This window comes from Oncorhynchus tshawytscha, linkage group LG01 (genome assembly GCF_018296145.1).
Source record: "Oncorhynchus tshawytscha isolate Ot180627B linkage group LG01, Otsh_v2.0, whole genome shotgun sequence".
In the NCBI taxonomy this organism is placed as follows: Eukaryota; Metazoa; Chordata; class Actinopteri; order Salmoniformes; family Salmonidae; genus Oncorhynchus; species Oncorhynchus tshawytscha.
Genome location: NC_056429.1, coordinates 39,453,709 through 39,470,574, shown reverse-complemented (window position 1 = coordinate 39,470,574; position 16,866 = coordinate 39,453,709). Strand labels below are relative to the sequence as shown.

Genomic DNA, 16,866 nt, shown 5'->3' with positions numbered 1-16,866 from the left:
TCCCTGTTCTTAGGTGGGGAGTGGGGAGTTAGGTGGGAAGTTAGGTGGGGAGTGGGGAGTTAGGTGGGGAGTTATGTGGCATGTTAACACTACACCAATGCTTTGCACAGAAAATATTCATATTAGTGGTTGATGGCAGTAGGTAACCAAAGCATAGATTGCAGTCTATCCTTGTCCATAGGCTGCTTTCAAGGTAAGGATGTACATTTGTAATTTGGGCAAACTCTTTAAAATAGGTCTGGAGGAAAATCCTGCTTGCCCTCCATAAGGGCTGGCCACCCCTCATATATTCGGAGTTCCAATTGAGGATTTACCCTGGCGTTTTACCCAAAAGACTCAGACTTTCCATCTACGTAGACTGGCACCTGTGTCTCACTGGGCCATGGCTCTGGCAGACCTGCCCTGACTTGGGGCCAAGCCCCTGGGTACTTTTCAGCTCTCATTTACATAACAATGGCCAACTGTGAACTTTAGCACCTTCTCACAAAGCAATTGTCTTGATTGATGCAGACGCTGTTGATTATGCTCACACCAAGTCTTTCGTGTCAGACTCCTGATGGAAAAACAATTACACTAGAGCTCACGTTAACCTAAAACACCGGTGACCAACTGGTGTGAGCGTCTCAGTGGAAAAGAAACCAGAGTTTGCTCTGTGTTTGAAAATGTTTTGTTATAATTATTCATTTCTCCAAATCACCCAACCTTCAAGATACATCTAATGATCAATCTTCAGGTAGTTGAGGCCTACTAGTTGAAGGTCCTCGCCATCATCTTACTCTACATAGACAAAATATGATGTGTTTATGAGTTGTGAGTCACCCTACCACCTTTGCCTAGCATGTTCACAGTACAGAAATGTCAAAACATGATATTTGATGCCTGAAGTATTTACTATCCAATGCTTATTTGTATGACTTATTCAACACTGTCCATGAATGGCTGCAAACATACATAGCCTCATTTCAATTCATTTTCTAAGACACAAGTAGGCATATCAGATATGTAATGACAAGAAGCTGCAATGTGGGGAATCGTAGGTGGCTCATTTCAGCTAGTTTTATTTGGTTCTTGATACCATGTCTTGTTTTGACTGATACTAATATATATAAAATTAGCTAGCTACGGTGCTATTCGAAAAATATTCAGACCCCTTGACTTTTTCCACATTTTGTTACATTACAGCCTTATTCTAAAATTGATTAAATAAATACAAATCCTCAGCAATCTACATAGAGTAATGAGAAAGCAAAAACTGTTTTTTATTTATTTTAGCAAATCTATTAAAAATTAAAAACAAATGCCTTATTTACATAAGTACTCAGACCGTTTGCAATGAGACTCGAAATCTTGCTCAGGTGCATCCTGTTTCCATTGATCATCCTTCAGATGATTCTACAACTGTGGTAAATTCTATTAATTAGACATGATTTGGAAAGGCACACACCTGTCTATATAAGGTCCCACAGTTGACAGTGCATGTCAAAGCAAAAACCAAGCCATGAGGTCAAAGGAATTGTCCGTAGAGCTCCGAGACAGGATTGTGTCGAAGCACAGTTCTAGGGAAAGGTACCAAAACATTTCTGCAGCATTGAAGGTCCCCAAGGACACAGTGGCCTCCATCATTCTTAAATGAAAGAAGTTTGAAATCACCAAGACTCCCGCTAGAGCTTGCCGCCTGGCCAAACTGAGCAATCGGGGGAGAAGGGCCTTGGTCACGGATGTAGCGTCATGCCCAAGAAGACTCGAGGATGTAATCGCTAGCAAAGGTGCTTCAACAAAGTGCTGAGTAAAGGGTCTGAATACTTATGCAAATGTAATACTTAAGTTTAGTTTTTAATAAATTTGCACAAAAAAAAAAAAAAAAGTGTTTACTTTGTTATTCAAATCAAAAATTAAATCAAATTGTATTGGTCAAATACATGGTTAGCATAGTGCTAGCTGTTCGGGAGGTCCGTGGGGCGACGCACAATTGGCCTAGCGTCGTCCGGGTTAGGAGGGTTTGGCCGGTAGGGATATCCTTGTCTCATCGCGCACTAGCGACTCCTGTGGCGGGCTGGGCGCAGTGCACGCTAACCAGCTCGCCAGGTGCACGGTGTTTCCTCCGACACATTGGGTGCGGCTGGCTTCCGGGTTGGATGCGCGCTGTGTTAAGAAGCAGTGCGGCTTGGTTGGGTTGTGTTTCGGGGGACGCATGGCTTTCGACCTTCATCTCTTCCGAGTCCGTACGGGAGTTGTAGCGATGAGACAAGATAGTAACTACTAACAATTGGATACCACGAAATTGGGGAGAAAAGGGGGTATTTAAAAAATAAAATTTAAAAATACATGGTTAGCAGATGTTTAATGCAAGTGTAGCGAAATGCTTGTGCTTCTAGTTCCGACAGTGCAGTAATGTCAACAAGTAATTTAACAATTCCACAACAACTACATGTTGGAGTGGTATGCAAACTGATGTTGGTCTATGGTGGCAGGTAAGGTGGTGATTTGATCATTGGCTAGTCTCTCAAAGCACTTCATGATGACAGAAGTGAGTGCTACGGGGCGATAGTCATTTAGTTCAGTCTTTGCCGCCTTTGGTACAGGAACAATGATTGCCATCTTGAAGTAGGGACACCAGACTGGGATAGGGAGCGATTGAATATGTCCGTAAACACACCAGACAGCTGGTCTGTGCATGCTCTGAGGACTAGGCTAGTCATGCCATCTGGGCCAGCAGCCTTGTGAGGGTTAACATGTTTAAATGTCTTACTCACAACGGCCACAGAGAAGGAGAGGGGGGAGAGTCGGTGGCACTGTATTATCCTCAAAGCGGGCAAATATTCACACGGCTGTGACTATAATCACAGAGATTATATTTGCCTGTAGACCCTGCCACATACGTCTCGTGTCTGAGCCGTTGAATTGCGACTCCACTTCATCCCTATACCGACATTTCGCTTGTTTGATTGCCTTGTAGAGGGAATAACTACACTGTTTATATTTGGCCATATTCCCGACATCTTGCCATGGTTGAATGTGGTGGTTCGTGCTTTCATTTTTGCGCGAATGCCTCCATCTATCCACGATTTCTGTTTAGGGTAGGTTTTAATAGTCACAGTGGGTACAACATTTCCAATGCACTTCCTTATAAACTCACTCACCCAGTCAGCGTATAAATAAATGTTATTCTCTGAGGCTTCCAGGAACATTTCCCAGTCCGTGTGATCAAAACAATCTTGAAGCGTGGATTCCGATTGGTCAGACCAGTGTTGATTGGTTCTAGTCATGGGTACATCCTGTTTGGAATATTACTAACAATGGAATATTACTAAATATGGCGCCAGAGGAGATGGCCACCGTTTTACGGTCTCCTAACCCAATTGTGCTATTATGTGGGGTTTTTTTTTGTAAATTATTTTGTACATAATGTTTCTGCAACCGTATCTTATGGCAGAAAAAAGCTTCTAGATTCAGGACAGCGATCACTGACCTCGGATTAGACAAAGATTTTGTCAACAACAACAACAGCGACAGCAAGCAGGACTCACACAATATTCTCCAAACACCCCACAGGGCAGACATCCCAATTATTCGCAAAAGGAAGCTACGCAGAGGAAGAAGAGCCTGATGCCTCGCCTGGACCCGCATAAGGCAACTAGGAAAGCTGCCGTTACCATCAATATTACTCGCCAACGTGCAATCATTGGACAATAAACTAGATACTAGGTATGATCACGAATATCCTACCAACGGGACATCAAAAACCGTAATATCCTATGTTTCACGGAATCGTGGCTGAATGACGACATGGATATTCAGCTAGTGGGATACACACTGCGCGGGCAGGATAGAACAGCACACTCCGGTAAGACGGGGGGGCGGTCTGTGCATATTTGTAAAAAACAGCTGGTGCACGAAATCTAAGGAAGTCGCTAGATTTTGCTTGCCTGAAGTAGAGTATATTGTGATAAATTGCAGGCCACACTACTTGACTAGAGAGTTCTCAGCTATACTTTTTGTGGCTGTTTATTTCCCATCACAGACAGATGCCGGCACTAAACCACACTCAGCCAGCTGTATAAGGAAATAAGCAAGCAGGTAACCACTCACCCAGAGGCGGCGCTCCTAGTGGCCGGAGACTAAAATCAGTTCTACCAAATCTCTATCAACATATTAAATGTGCAACCAGAGACGTGTACAAAGCTCTCCCTCGCCCTCAATTTGGTAAATCCGACCACAACTCTATCATCCGATTCCTGCTTACAAGCAGAAATTAAAGCAGGAAGCGCCAGTGACTCGGTCTATAAAAAAGTGGTCAGATGAAGCAGATGCTAAACTACAGGACTGTTTTGCTATCACAGACTGGAACATGTTCCGGGATTCTTCCGATGACATTGATGAATACACCACATCAGTCACTGGCTTTATCAATAAGTGCATTGAGGACGTCGTCCCCACAGTGACTGTACGTACATACCCCAACCAGAAGCCATGTATTACAGGCAACATTCGCACTGAGCTAAAGGGTAGAACTGCCGCTTTCAAGATGCGGGACTCTAACCCAGAAGCTTACAAGAAATCCTGCTATGCCCTGCGACGAACCATCAAACAGGCAAAGCGTCAGGGCTAAGATTGAATCATACTACACCGGCTCCGACACTCGTTGGATGTGGTAGGGCTTGCAAAACTATTACAGACTACAAAGGGAAGCACAGCCGCGAGCTGCCCAGTGACACGAGCCTACCAGATGAGCTAAATCACTTCTATACTCGCTTCGAGGCAAGCAACACTGAGGCATGCATGAGAGCATCAGCTGTTCTGGACGACTGTGTGATCACGCTCTCCGTAGCCGACGTGAGTAAGACCTTTAAACAGGTCAACATTCACAAGGCTGCGGAGCCAGATGGATTACCAGGACGTGTGCTCCGGACATGTGCTGACACTATTATCCCAGAAATCCTAGACCCACTCCAATTTGCATACCGCCCAAACAGATCCACAGATGATGCAATCTCTATTGCACTCCACACTGCCCTTTCCCACCTGGATAAAAGGAACACCTATGTGAGAATGCTATTCAGTGACTACAGCTTAGCGTTCAACACCATAGTACCCTCAAAGCTCATCACCAAGCTAAGGAACCTGGGACTAAACACCTCACTCTGCAACTGGATCCTGGACTTCCTGACGGGCCGCCCCCAGGTGGTGAGGGTAGGTAGCAACACATCTGCCACGCTGATCCTCAACACTGGAGCTCCCCAGGGGTGCGTGTTCAGTCCCCTCCTGTACGCCCTGTTCACCCACCAGGCATGGCCAGGCACGACTCCAAAACCATCATTAAGTTTGCTGACGACACAACAGTGGTAGGCCTGATCACCGACAACGACGAGACGGCCTATAGGGAGGAGGTCAGAGACCTGGCCAGGTGGTGCCAGAATAACAACCTATCCCTCAACGTAACCAAGACTAAGGAGATGATTGTGGACTACAGGAAAAGGAGCACCGAGTACGTCCCCATTCTCATCGTTGGGGCTGTAGTGGAGCAGGTTGAGAGCTTCAAATTCCTTGGTGTCCACATCACCAACAAACTAGAATGGTCCAAACACATCAAGACAGTCGTGAAGAAGGCACGACAAAGCCGATTCCCCCTCAGGAAACTAAAAAGATTTGGCATGGGTCTGAGATCCTCAAAAGGTTCTACAGCTGCAACATCGAGAACATCCTGACCAGTTGCATCACTGCCTGGTACTGCAATTGCTCAGCCTCCAACCACAATGCACTTCAGAGGGTAGTGCGTACAGCTCAGTACATCACTGGGGCAAAGCTGCCTGCCATCCAGGACCTCTACACCAGGTGGTGTCAGAGGAAGGCCCTGAAAATTATCTAAGACCCCAGCCACCCCAGTCTTAGACTGTTCTCTCTACTACCGCATGGCAAGCGGTACTGGAGTGCCAAGTCTAGGACAAAAAGGCTTCTCAACAGTTTTTACCCCCAAGCCATAAGACTCCTGAACAGGTAACCGGACTATTTGCACTGTGTGCAACCCCAACCCCTCTGTTACGCTGCTGCTACTCTCTGTTTATCTTATATGCATAGTCACTTTAACTATACATTCATGTACATACTACCTCAATTGGCCCGACTAACCGGTGTCTGTATATGGCCTTGCTACTGTTTTTTGTCAAATGTCTTTCTACTGTTGTTTTATTTCTTTACTTATCTACACACACACACACACACACACACACACACACACACAGTCAAGGGGTCTGAATACTTTCCGAAGGCACTGTTGCTAACCACTAACTGTAACAATGTATTTGAGAGACAGCAAATGCTAATTCATTTATGTTTTCAATATACATAGGAGACTTCATGTATATGTAGTTTACATGTTGTCAACAATCTAAGCCAACCCTGTCTGTGTTGCCCCGTAGTTGCACACACGTCGGTTTTGTTGCTAAACAACCAACCAGTCTATAGTTTATCCTACTAATGCCAATCACCAACCGCTAAGGTATAGAAACTAGAGAATAGAGTTATATTCAGCTTAACCTACTGATGTTCTCATATGCCAATTTATGGACCATGTATATCCGGGTTGCATCTGATTTACACGGTCCAACTTCACACGAGAACTAACACTCAGTGCACACATGTGTTCCAAAAATATGTCAGACATTGGATACATTTTAAAAATGATTTCTTCTGCTGTGAGTGATGGGAACAATTGTCCTCAGCGACAATTATTTGAATAATAAATGGATGTTTTGTGCACAAAGGTGATGACGAAAGTGTTTTAATTAGGAATGTTCAAATTTGACTTCTCTTTGTGGCCATCTATGGAAATTGTCTTCCTGGGCTGGGCGTCAGTTAAACTGCAGTACCGAAGCAAATTTGTAGGAGCAGTCCAAACCGTGCTTCTTTACCAGAACCCTGGCCCTTTGTCACCAACCCTCGGAGGGCTGATAACAACCGGGTGAATCAGTTTTTCAGGGGGATTGGAAAGAGAGCCTGTGACGCGACTTCTGCTTTTGAACGTTAACAAGGCGACACTCCATCTTAACTCCTCTACATTTATTGGATTGGTTGAACAGAACAAGATAACCTTCCCCGACAGTTTTTTTTCCATATCAGCACCAGAAAGAAAGAAACAATGCTCAGGCATTTCTTTCACACCTGCTACATTAGGTACCAATAACCACATTGATTTAAGGCAGCATTTTGCAATAGGGACGGGAGTAACAGCAACCTAATTTGTTGACAACATTGTGTAATGTGCAAGAAAACAGCACTCGTGCTGCTCTTTTTACAGTTTTATAAACTCATTGGAGGACGTACGTTCTTTCTCTCCATTCAGCCGCTTCGGCTCCCCTCTAATCTTGAGGGGCATTTCTTTAAACGCGCATCTAATCCCCAACATCTCTTAAACAACTAGACCAATCATATGATGCAATGTGCCTCGGTTCACAGTGCTGTGGCAGGACAGGACAATGATAGAGGTTCCGCTCGTGATGTTAAAATCGAGGTGCAGATGCGCCGATTTCAAAGGTATTTGGAGTCACAGTTGAAAAGCTAACTCACCGGCTATACAATGGACTAATTAGACAAATAAAAGCAGTAAAAATCGACTAGTGATAAACCTAGCGACTTTTTCTTGTGTTGTTGATCACTTTTGGAGACTGATGTGAAAGCACGTATCGTTCTTACTCTTCTCAACGAGCAGCGAGTGCTGCCGCGGGCCCCACCCCAGTCCCAAAGCACTCACAGGTGGCCCAGTCCTCTCGCAATAGTCCCCCAGCTGCAGTCAGAGCAGGAGATGTTCACCCCTCCCGTCCAAACTGCAAATTAATTGCGCATGCGGGAAGCCGCCGCTGGCTGATCCCGCCCTGGCTTACATTCAGGGCGGGATGTAAATGTAAAATGTTCTTTGCCTAAAATAAATGACTGCACAAAAATAAATCGCTGCATTTGACTCACACAGCCTCAATCACTTACTCACCTTGTCCACAGTGTGTGTTCCTCTCTGTGACATAAACTAAACATCTAGCTGGCTAGCTCATCATGTCTCATTCTAAACTGTACATTCAAAAATACAGAAAGGAGTGGGAATCAAACCCTGAATTCAAAGGCTGGTTGAAGCCGTCTATTGGAGATGAGACACGGACATACTGCCTGTATTGTAAGGCTGATTTCTACACCAAACTTAGTGATGTAAAAAAAACACACGACAACTCAAAAAACATACTCAAAAGGCAAAGCCTTATAACAGTTCCACCCAAAACAAGCTGCCATTTATGGTTTCAAAAAATGGACTGCAAAAAAAGGCTGAGGCCACCATGGCATTAGCTATTGTAACAGTTGTTAAAGTACTATGTGAATTTCACCGGGTTCATATATTAATATGTCGTGTTGATTTGTTGTTATGCATGCCTGCATCCTGGGAGTAGGAGAGTGTGTACTTCCGTTCTGCCCTGCGTGCTTCTGCTCAAATCATTTTGATGCTCTATGAGAGGTTGGCACGCTTTTTCTGTGGTCTTCAGAAAAGTGGGATTCTTTTAAGTACAAAGTCACACACACACAGTGTTTTGTTCATGAATAATGTTGTATATTTAGAGGTTACTCATAAGTGGATGGTATTGTTAAGATGCACTTGTAATTGTACTTTTTAGGATGATATCAACATTCTGAATTCAACATGTGGTTAATAGCTAGCTAAGGTATTAGCAGGCTATTGTATGTGTGAACGATGGCTAGCTCCTCGAATGATCCCAGTCCCTCCTATTGTGCATCTGTTGTAGAAAGAGGCGACGATTTGCAGAACATATGTGCTCTACAAATGTTTTATTTCCTTTTGGATGCAGATGCAGGATGCAGAGAGTGAGTTCTGCTTGATTAAAACTACCTGATCTCCAAAAGTCCACAGTCTCAATCAACCACACACAGCGCAGAGTTTCAGCGGTGCAGTACAGCACCGGTTACACTATCGCTGAACACTGTTCCGTGCCGGCATGTGATCACATTGGAGAAGCACGTAGAGCTGCTTTCTCAGACTCCACTGCTGCTACCCACTTCAAAATGCACAGGACAAAGTGCACAGAAATGGTTAATGGTGTTCTAGCACCATAGTTACTGAAAAAGTTGGTTGCAGATGTGGGTGACCAGCGTTTCAGCCTCCTCGATGAGTCCACAGATGTAAGTGTTTCTAAGTACCTGGGGGTTGTGATAAGGTACTTTAGCGACACCAAGCAGACAATTGTTTCAACATTTCTGGGCCTTGTTGAGTTGGAGGGAGGAGATGCCAAATCTATAGCCCGTGCTGTTGTGGCTTTCCTCGAGGAGAAAAAGGAGAAACTCCTGGGGATAGGGACTGACAATTCCTACGTTAACAATGGGGTCCATAAAGTGCTGAAGGAAGAGTATTCCCTCAAATATCTGGTTCTTAATCGCTGTGTGTGTTCCACTCTCTGCAGCTTGCTCATTTGTAGTTCTAAACATATTTAGGGTCTTTTTTACTTACTTTTTGTCTCTCCCATGATGTTATTCCTCTCTCCTACAGGGTCCATCACAATTACATGCACATGGCCAATTATACAAATTAGGTGATGACATCATTTAGCGACTTTTAGGACAGCCAATAGCTACTTTCCTTACTGAGGAGTTGGCAACATTGTAGTTAACGTTACGGCGAGTGAAGTAGCTAGCTAGATGGCTAGGACACCTGTACGCAGTGTCCTTCGCCCCCGCCTACCTAGCAATGTTTTCGCGCAACTCTTTTAACGTTATCTGGTATCCAACGCATCAACGGATTCCACACAAATGTTAAGCTAAAACATTGCACATTAACTATGCTATAATGATGACATAGCCTCAACGAAAACTCTGATAATACTTTTATTATCCAGAATATTAAAAGTGTCAGTTAATAAACACAAGCATTACGATCCCTGCAACAAAGAGTGCAAGCTGTATTCCTATACTAACATTCATTCAGCCATTTTCATTCAACACCGAAAACTCATCCCACCAGTACAGTAGGTAGCAGTATAGTCATAATATTGAGGGGTTGTGGTGTTGGAGAGGGGTTTAGAGATGAAGGGTCTGACAGATGATGTCTACAGTTGAACTCGATTCGGCAGCCCTGCAACCCACTCATGATCTCACTGCCGCCTACCTGTCTCACTGGAACCGTCTCGCTGCATGGGAACATTTTCACAGTACGAGACGTCGTTCATCCTCAGGCAGAACAAATGATCTTAGAACACGGAACTTAGAAAGCATGTCTTATTATTCTGCCAGGTTTCAATGAGACCTCGGATTCCTTCTCTCCTTTGTGTTTTTCTCAACTAAGTTTAATAATAACGCCGGGGAGAGAGGAAAGAGATGGTACGCTGCACCGCAGAATGTAAACCGCCAGGTTTTTATTTTTCCTCGTGAAAAATGGGACAATCTGTTTGCAGTCTTTTGTCAAGCAGGTTTAGCTGTGGGATGGTTTGAAAAACGTACAAAAACAATCCTATTACCACCGACACAGAGAATATTGGTTCTAATCAAAACATCAGCTTCAAAACAAAATACTAAAATCTCATTTACTCATATTCATTTGTGGACGTTTATACTTAATGTATGTACCTCAACATTTGACCTGATGTGGACTGTCATTATGTGAGTGATTAGGTTGTGCGTGCTAAGTCATATCTGCCGTTAGTCTGTCTGGTACGTCTGAAACGTAATGCGCACATGACAGGCTATGCGTGAGTCACTTACTAGGGAGTACATACAGTAACATCCTTCTCTAGAATGACTCCACTCGGAACTGGGGTGTAAAAGCTTCAGTCGGAAAGATTTAGTGTAGGGCATCCTTCGTCCTGCACCCTAGATATCACCCTGTTATTGTCGGGTCTGTCTCTAGCACGCTGTAAGATACTGGAACGCAAGCTCTCCTATTAAAACGCTTGTGTTGAATAGCCTGCCTCATTGAAAACCCAAAGGCTCCATGACCTACATTAATCTCTCTCTCTCACACTCTCTCTCTCTCGCTCTCTCCTTTTCACACACATGCGCACTCACACACACTCTCGCAGACACACTTCACACACATAGGTAAACACACAATTGCAGGCGCACACACACACACACACACACTCAGTGTGGATCAGGCAGATGGGCTTTCAGCTTGTTGAATGAAAAGGTTGAACGCAATTCACATTTTATTCCTCATTTGCCTGGTCCCTTTTTCAATCTCATTCTCTCTCAGTCTCTCATTCTCTCTGTTTCTCCCCACCTGTCTCTTGCGCTCTATCTCTCTCGCTCTCTATCATTTTCTCTCTCACACAATCGCTTTCTTTCAGTGTTTCTTTTTTAATCCTCACAGACATTCTTATGCTCCTCTGTCCGTCTTCCTCTGTTTCTCCTCATGTAGAGGCTCTTAACCGATATTGGCTTAGCAGATGTGGTTGGCCATTACACAATGTAACGATCCTGATGTAGGCCTATCAACATTTACTTCATGTCCATACTGATAATGTTATTGCATTTTTTTTCTCTCTCCTCAGGAGGTCGCCTGTGGCCACTCAGCCTCCCATCACCAGAGTCTGTTTGCCAGGTAAGACCACAATGCACTGCTCTCTCCTACAATGCGTCTTCTGTCCCAAAAAAAGTGATATTGGTTTGTCTGTCCATCTGTTTGCCACTGACTCACTGACCGTTGTTTGAATCAGCCTAAGTCTTAAAACACTGTCTCAATGTCAAGACGGACCCTGTCCCTCCCTGTCATCGGTTCAGATACATCCCCCTCCCCACCCCCAGCCTGTATTTAGTCTGTATTTATCACTGCTCTGATGGGAAGTTTCAGAAAACCTCTTACTCTCACACTCTATCCCAATGTCTTTATCTTCTCACTGAAAATACAACAACGTGAATCTTGCTCATTAGAAATGTACTGGACCCATTATTAGGGAGTTGAGACAATGGTGTGTGCGTGATTGGGAACTCCTTACTGTGTCCTTGAGCTTAATGCTCTCAGCCTACACTACGTCACTAGCTATCAAGCTGTGTATATGGGTGATAGTGTGAGTAGCACAGGCTGCCATAACAACAAGGCCTTTTTGTCACACACACACACACACACACACTTGAATGGTGAGACAAGAGAGATAGAGGAGCTCTCCGAAATGTTGATTAAACATAGCAGGATAAGTGTGAGATTTCGTTAGTGGTTAGCGTCACAATGAAGGAGTCTGGGATGCCATTGAGTCTCCTGCTACAGACAGTCATAACACCGGGAGCTTACTTTCATGCCTCTCATTCCTCTCACTGTGTTATCCTAAACACTTCCAGTCATTGGACTTACAATACAAGGAATGCAGGGACAGAGGAGTCCGCTTTATTGTTGGCCCGGTTGATTTACGGGATTAATAACATTGACTTCATCATTCTGGTTAACCTGTATTACAGAAGTATGCCCTTTTATTGCATCTGTCTCATTTTGAAGAGGTTTGACTACTGTGCCTAGTTCCCAGAGAAAGAGAAGACGGATTGAAATAGAGAAGAGCAAGTGCATGATGTGAGAGTGCATGTGCGTCCATATGAGTAGGCCTACATTTGCATTTCTGTATGTGCAATGCGCAGTGTGTGTGTGTGTATGTGAGAGAGAGTGCATGTGCATCCATATGAGTAGGCCTACATTTGCATTTCTGTATGTGCAATGCGCAATGTGTACGTGTTTTTGTAGGTGTATGTTGTGTGTGTATGTGTGTGTGAGAGAGTGCATGTGCGTCCATATGAGTAGGCCTACATTTGCATTTCTGTATGTGCAAATGCACAGTGTATAGGTGTTTTTGTGTGTTTAGAGTGGAGTCCTGCACTAGTGTGTTTGTGTATCAGAGTGTGTGTGTTCAAGCGGGTGTGTGTATATGAGCGGGTGTGGGTGTGTTGCTGTGGGAAGGGAGGTGTTCCTGTGTGACAGTGGTGCGGGGCCCTGATTGACGTCAGCCCGCCTGCATGTGGCTTTTGTTGACTTCCTGTCAGCACAGATGGACAGACCAGCACTTCCAGTATCTGGAGAGGGAGGGCTCATCAGGTCCTGAGTGTGTGTGTGTGGAGGGGGTTCCAATAAGCAGATTACTCTACCTATTGAGTAAATCCATCCAGGGTCGTGCGCTGTCAGTCTGATACTTGATGCGTTTTCCTATCAGTAGTTTCAGTTCAAAGTCTCCTCAGAGAGCACCATCACTAGCAGGCTGCTGGCAGTAGCACAGGAGTAATTGACTGCAGTGCTGAAGGGTTGGACATTTTGATTGGAGATGTTTTACCTTCATTGAGCTCATTGTGAATGATCAGATAGACAGACTGCACTCAGCCAATCCTCCAATAATACCTTTTTCCTCACTTGCTTAGGTTAGCTTAGGTCATATCTAGACACAAAGCTGGTGGATGAGACATCCACATATTGTAGCTGAATGCTCTGACTGTGTTGTCGGTTACCTTCTGCATGGCTACTCTGCATGAAGCCACCAGGAACATGACACCGCCCTCTATTCATCACTCCCTCGAGAGCGAATTATACGGTGCTGTTTTTTTTTCTCCACGGGACCTATAGTACGGTATGTGTGCACAACATTTTGGGATGGGCCTAGTAAAAACATGTAATTTAATGTTATTTAAAATATATATATATTACTTTTTAATTTGGCATGAATACAACCAGTCATGATGTTTTCATCTTATTGTCGAACAAATCACTTCAAACAGTAGGCTACCTGCGCATTTTTCGTCGAATAATTGGCATCGTCCAAAAAGTGCACTGTGCACTCGAGTCATTTGATGAATGGAAAGAAACACCTGTTGCGAAACACCCCAAAATGTAATGAAATTGGGTGATTGTCATTGGGTCTACACTCTTGTAAGAAATATTAAATTCATTGATGCGTCTTGCTGACAAAATTACCTTTTTTGCAGAAAGAAAAGTTGGGACACCTGAAAAGGGGCTGAAATACAGGACTGTCCCAGGATGACAAGTGCAGACACATGAAAAACAAATTACAAAATGGAAACAGAGACGGGGGTGTTCGTTTAATTTGGAATAAGCTTTTATCTTGATATTTACCACTGTAGCAGCACAAATTGCATTGCATTTTAAACAAATAGGACAATTTGTTGACCCCCACTAAAGTTTGACTTTGTTACATTTAGGGGGGTTCATGTCTGACAACAAGCCCCTGTGCCCCCCTTAATTTGCACTCTGACTCCCTCACCTCTATCCCATTCCAGATCCTCTTTTCTTCCCATGCTCTGAGAGGTTGAATTCCCTGTTCCACCTGTAACCCCCCCCATCCCCTCTATGACAGTGGGTGATGTAACTCTACACCCGCCCCTGGCTTTTTCTGTCTCGCCCTGGAGACAATGAGACAGAGGGAAAGAGTGATTCCTGTCCCATCCTCCCTCTGTCTGCTCCCCCTCTCTTTACGGGCTGGCGGAGGAGAGGAAACGGAGGGCAGGAAGAGGGGAGCAGATTGATCCTGTTATTGGCCTGTTGTCCCTGCCGTAAAGGAATGCGCTGGACGGACTGACATAACCCAGGAGGTGTTTTTGTGTCTGGCAGGCAGGGAGGCTGTGTGTGTGTGTGTTGCCACTGTGTTTGCTCACTCAGCGGACTGGGGGAAAAATAGGATGCAGTCAGACAAAGGTCCATTGTCTCTATGCCCACACCGCACAAACACGTAGGCGCTGGTAGAAACACACACACACAAGATTAAACACACACACACACACACACACACTGGTCTGCGATCTGCACACTCGCAGTTCACGCAATGTCATGGCACGAGCCGTGATAAGAGTTAGGGACAGGGCCTCATCATCTGTTCTGTTATTGTTGTGTATGTTGTACAGCACGGGAGAGAATGGAAAAATCCACAAGACTGTATACTATATCTTGTACAGTAGAGAATGGAAATAGCCACACACAGACTCCATAAGGTTATCAGGACCTATTGTTCTTATCACAGTGAGGACCAGCACAGCGGGGACTGTTGTCATAACGTCCCACCGGCACACTAAGTGACACGCGCCATGTAGCGCACACCGCAGCGGCAGGCCATGCAGGGAATTGGAAAAACCCAAGTGCCGTTTCTCACGGTGGCCGTGATGATGGACAGATAGAGGAGAGAGATAGAGGAGAGCGATTGTCACTAATCACAGATGACTATCAGAACAGGTTGGGGATGTCTGCCTGCTTCCTCGATTCCTGTGCATTTCTCACCAGAGGAATGTTGCTGTTCTGTTGCTGTGATGGTCATGCATAACAGAGGCCTCTGTTACTCTGTCATAGTTCTAGAATCACAGAGGAAATGTTTTCCCCTGCCTGTGTTGACTGGACGATGGATAGTGGAAACACATACAGTCAGGTCCAAAATTATTGTCACCCCTGATAAAGATGAGCAAAAATAATACAAATACTGAGCTATATTGTATGCTCCAATTTTTTATTTTTGTTAATTATATTATGAAAGAGATTTTGTTTAACGTGTATCATACAAAACAATCTATTTTTTTAAAAGATAGCCGTCAAAAGTATTGGCATCCCTGTTTTCTGTACTCATCCCTGTGTTCAGCAACCTCCCTTTGCAAAGAATATGGTACTGAGCCTTTTTGAAATGTTTTATGAGATTTGAGAAATATTGGGAGGGATCCGAGGGCATGCAGAATCTTTCCAGATCCTTGATATCTTTTGGTCGGCGTTTATGAACTGCCATCTTCAATTCAAACCGCAGGTTTTCAAAGTTGGTCCAGAGACTGAGATGGCCATGGCAAAATACTGATTTTGTGGTCAATTAGCCGTTTCTTTGTGGATGTTGAAGTGTGCTTGGGGTTATTGTCTTGCTGGAAAAATCCACTTGCTGCCAAGTTTCCGTTTCCTGGCAGAGGCAACCAGGTTTTGGGCTAAAATGACCTGGTACTTGGTGGAGTTCATGATGCTATTGACCAGTGGAAGAAAAACAGCCTCTCCACCAGCATATTTTATAGGTGGTATGAGGTTCTTTTCTGCACATGCATCCTTCTTTCGACGCCAAACCCACCACTGGTGTGCGTGGCCAAAGACCTCTATTTTCTGACACCGGTTCCAATCCCAGCCAATGTTGTTTATCAAACTCCAGGCTTTTACATTTGTCGATTGCTCTCAATAGAATATTTTCTGGCAACCCTTCCAAAGAGCCCATTGGCATGGAGATGGCATCTGAGTGTAGTTTTGGAGACTTGACCTGAAGATGCGACCAAGTTCTATAATTCGTTTTGTAATTAGGTAAATCCGCTTTTAGTTTTAATGCACCTGATTGCTGGAACTTACTGCAAAATACACTGCAATTGGACGCCCTGATGCCTCTTGGGCAATTAAAACTATTGATTGGGGAACTATTACCTGAAACATGTGGCTGTTGTTCTTGATTGTTTGTGGTATTGTATTGTATTGTATTTGAGTTTGTTTTTGCACTGATTTGATTTGCATCGGATTTTGATTCGTCCATGAATTGTATGTGCAGGGCTCCCTGGTCTCAATAATGATTTTTTTTAAAATTGTTTAAATAAATCAAAAATCGAAAAGTAATATTTAACTTTAGCCCTCAGATTTGAGTGGTATATTTCATTTTGTAGCAATAGTTTTGTACCCCATTGCATGATTTATGAAGGTCAACAACCATTTGTCTCTTCGCTTGTGAGTTCTTTGCCTTTTCCAATGGTGATGGATGACAAAGGGATTTTAAATGCGTGTTACCTCGTTTTTATACCTGAGTGAAACAGGAAGCCATGGAAGGCCACCATACAGTTCCTTAGGCTGAGATCAACAACAACAAAAAATAGGTAGAATGTTTATGCAGATTTAATTTT

General features: G+C 44.1%; 1 protein-coding gene across 1 annotated transcript in view; it reads left to right on the top strand.

The window, feature by feature from the left end:
* Positions 1-16,866, top strand: part of LOC112250607 (cAMP-specific 3',5'-cyclic phosphodiesterase 4B-like) — an 82,128-nt gene that overhangs the window by 14,542 nt on the left and 50,720 nt on the right. The window contains exon 5 of the mRNA XM_024420897.2: positions 11,535-11,584. Coding sequence (XP_024276665.2) covers positions 11,535-11,584 — 50 coding nt within the window. The remainder of the gene's footprint in view (positions 1-11,534; positions 11,585-16,866) is intronic.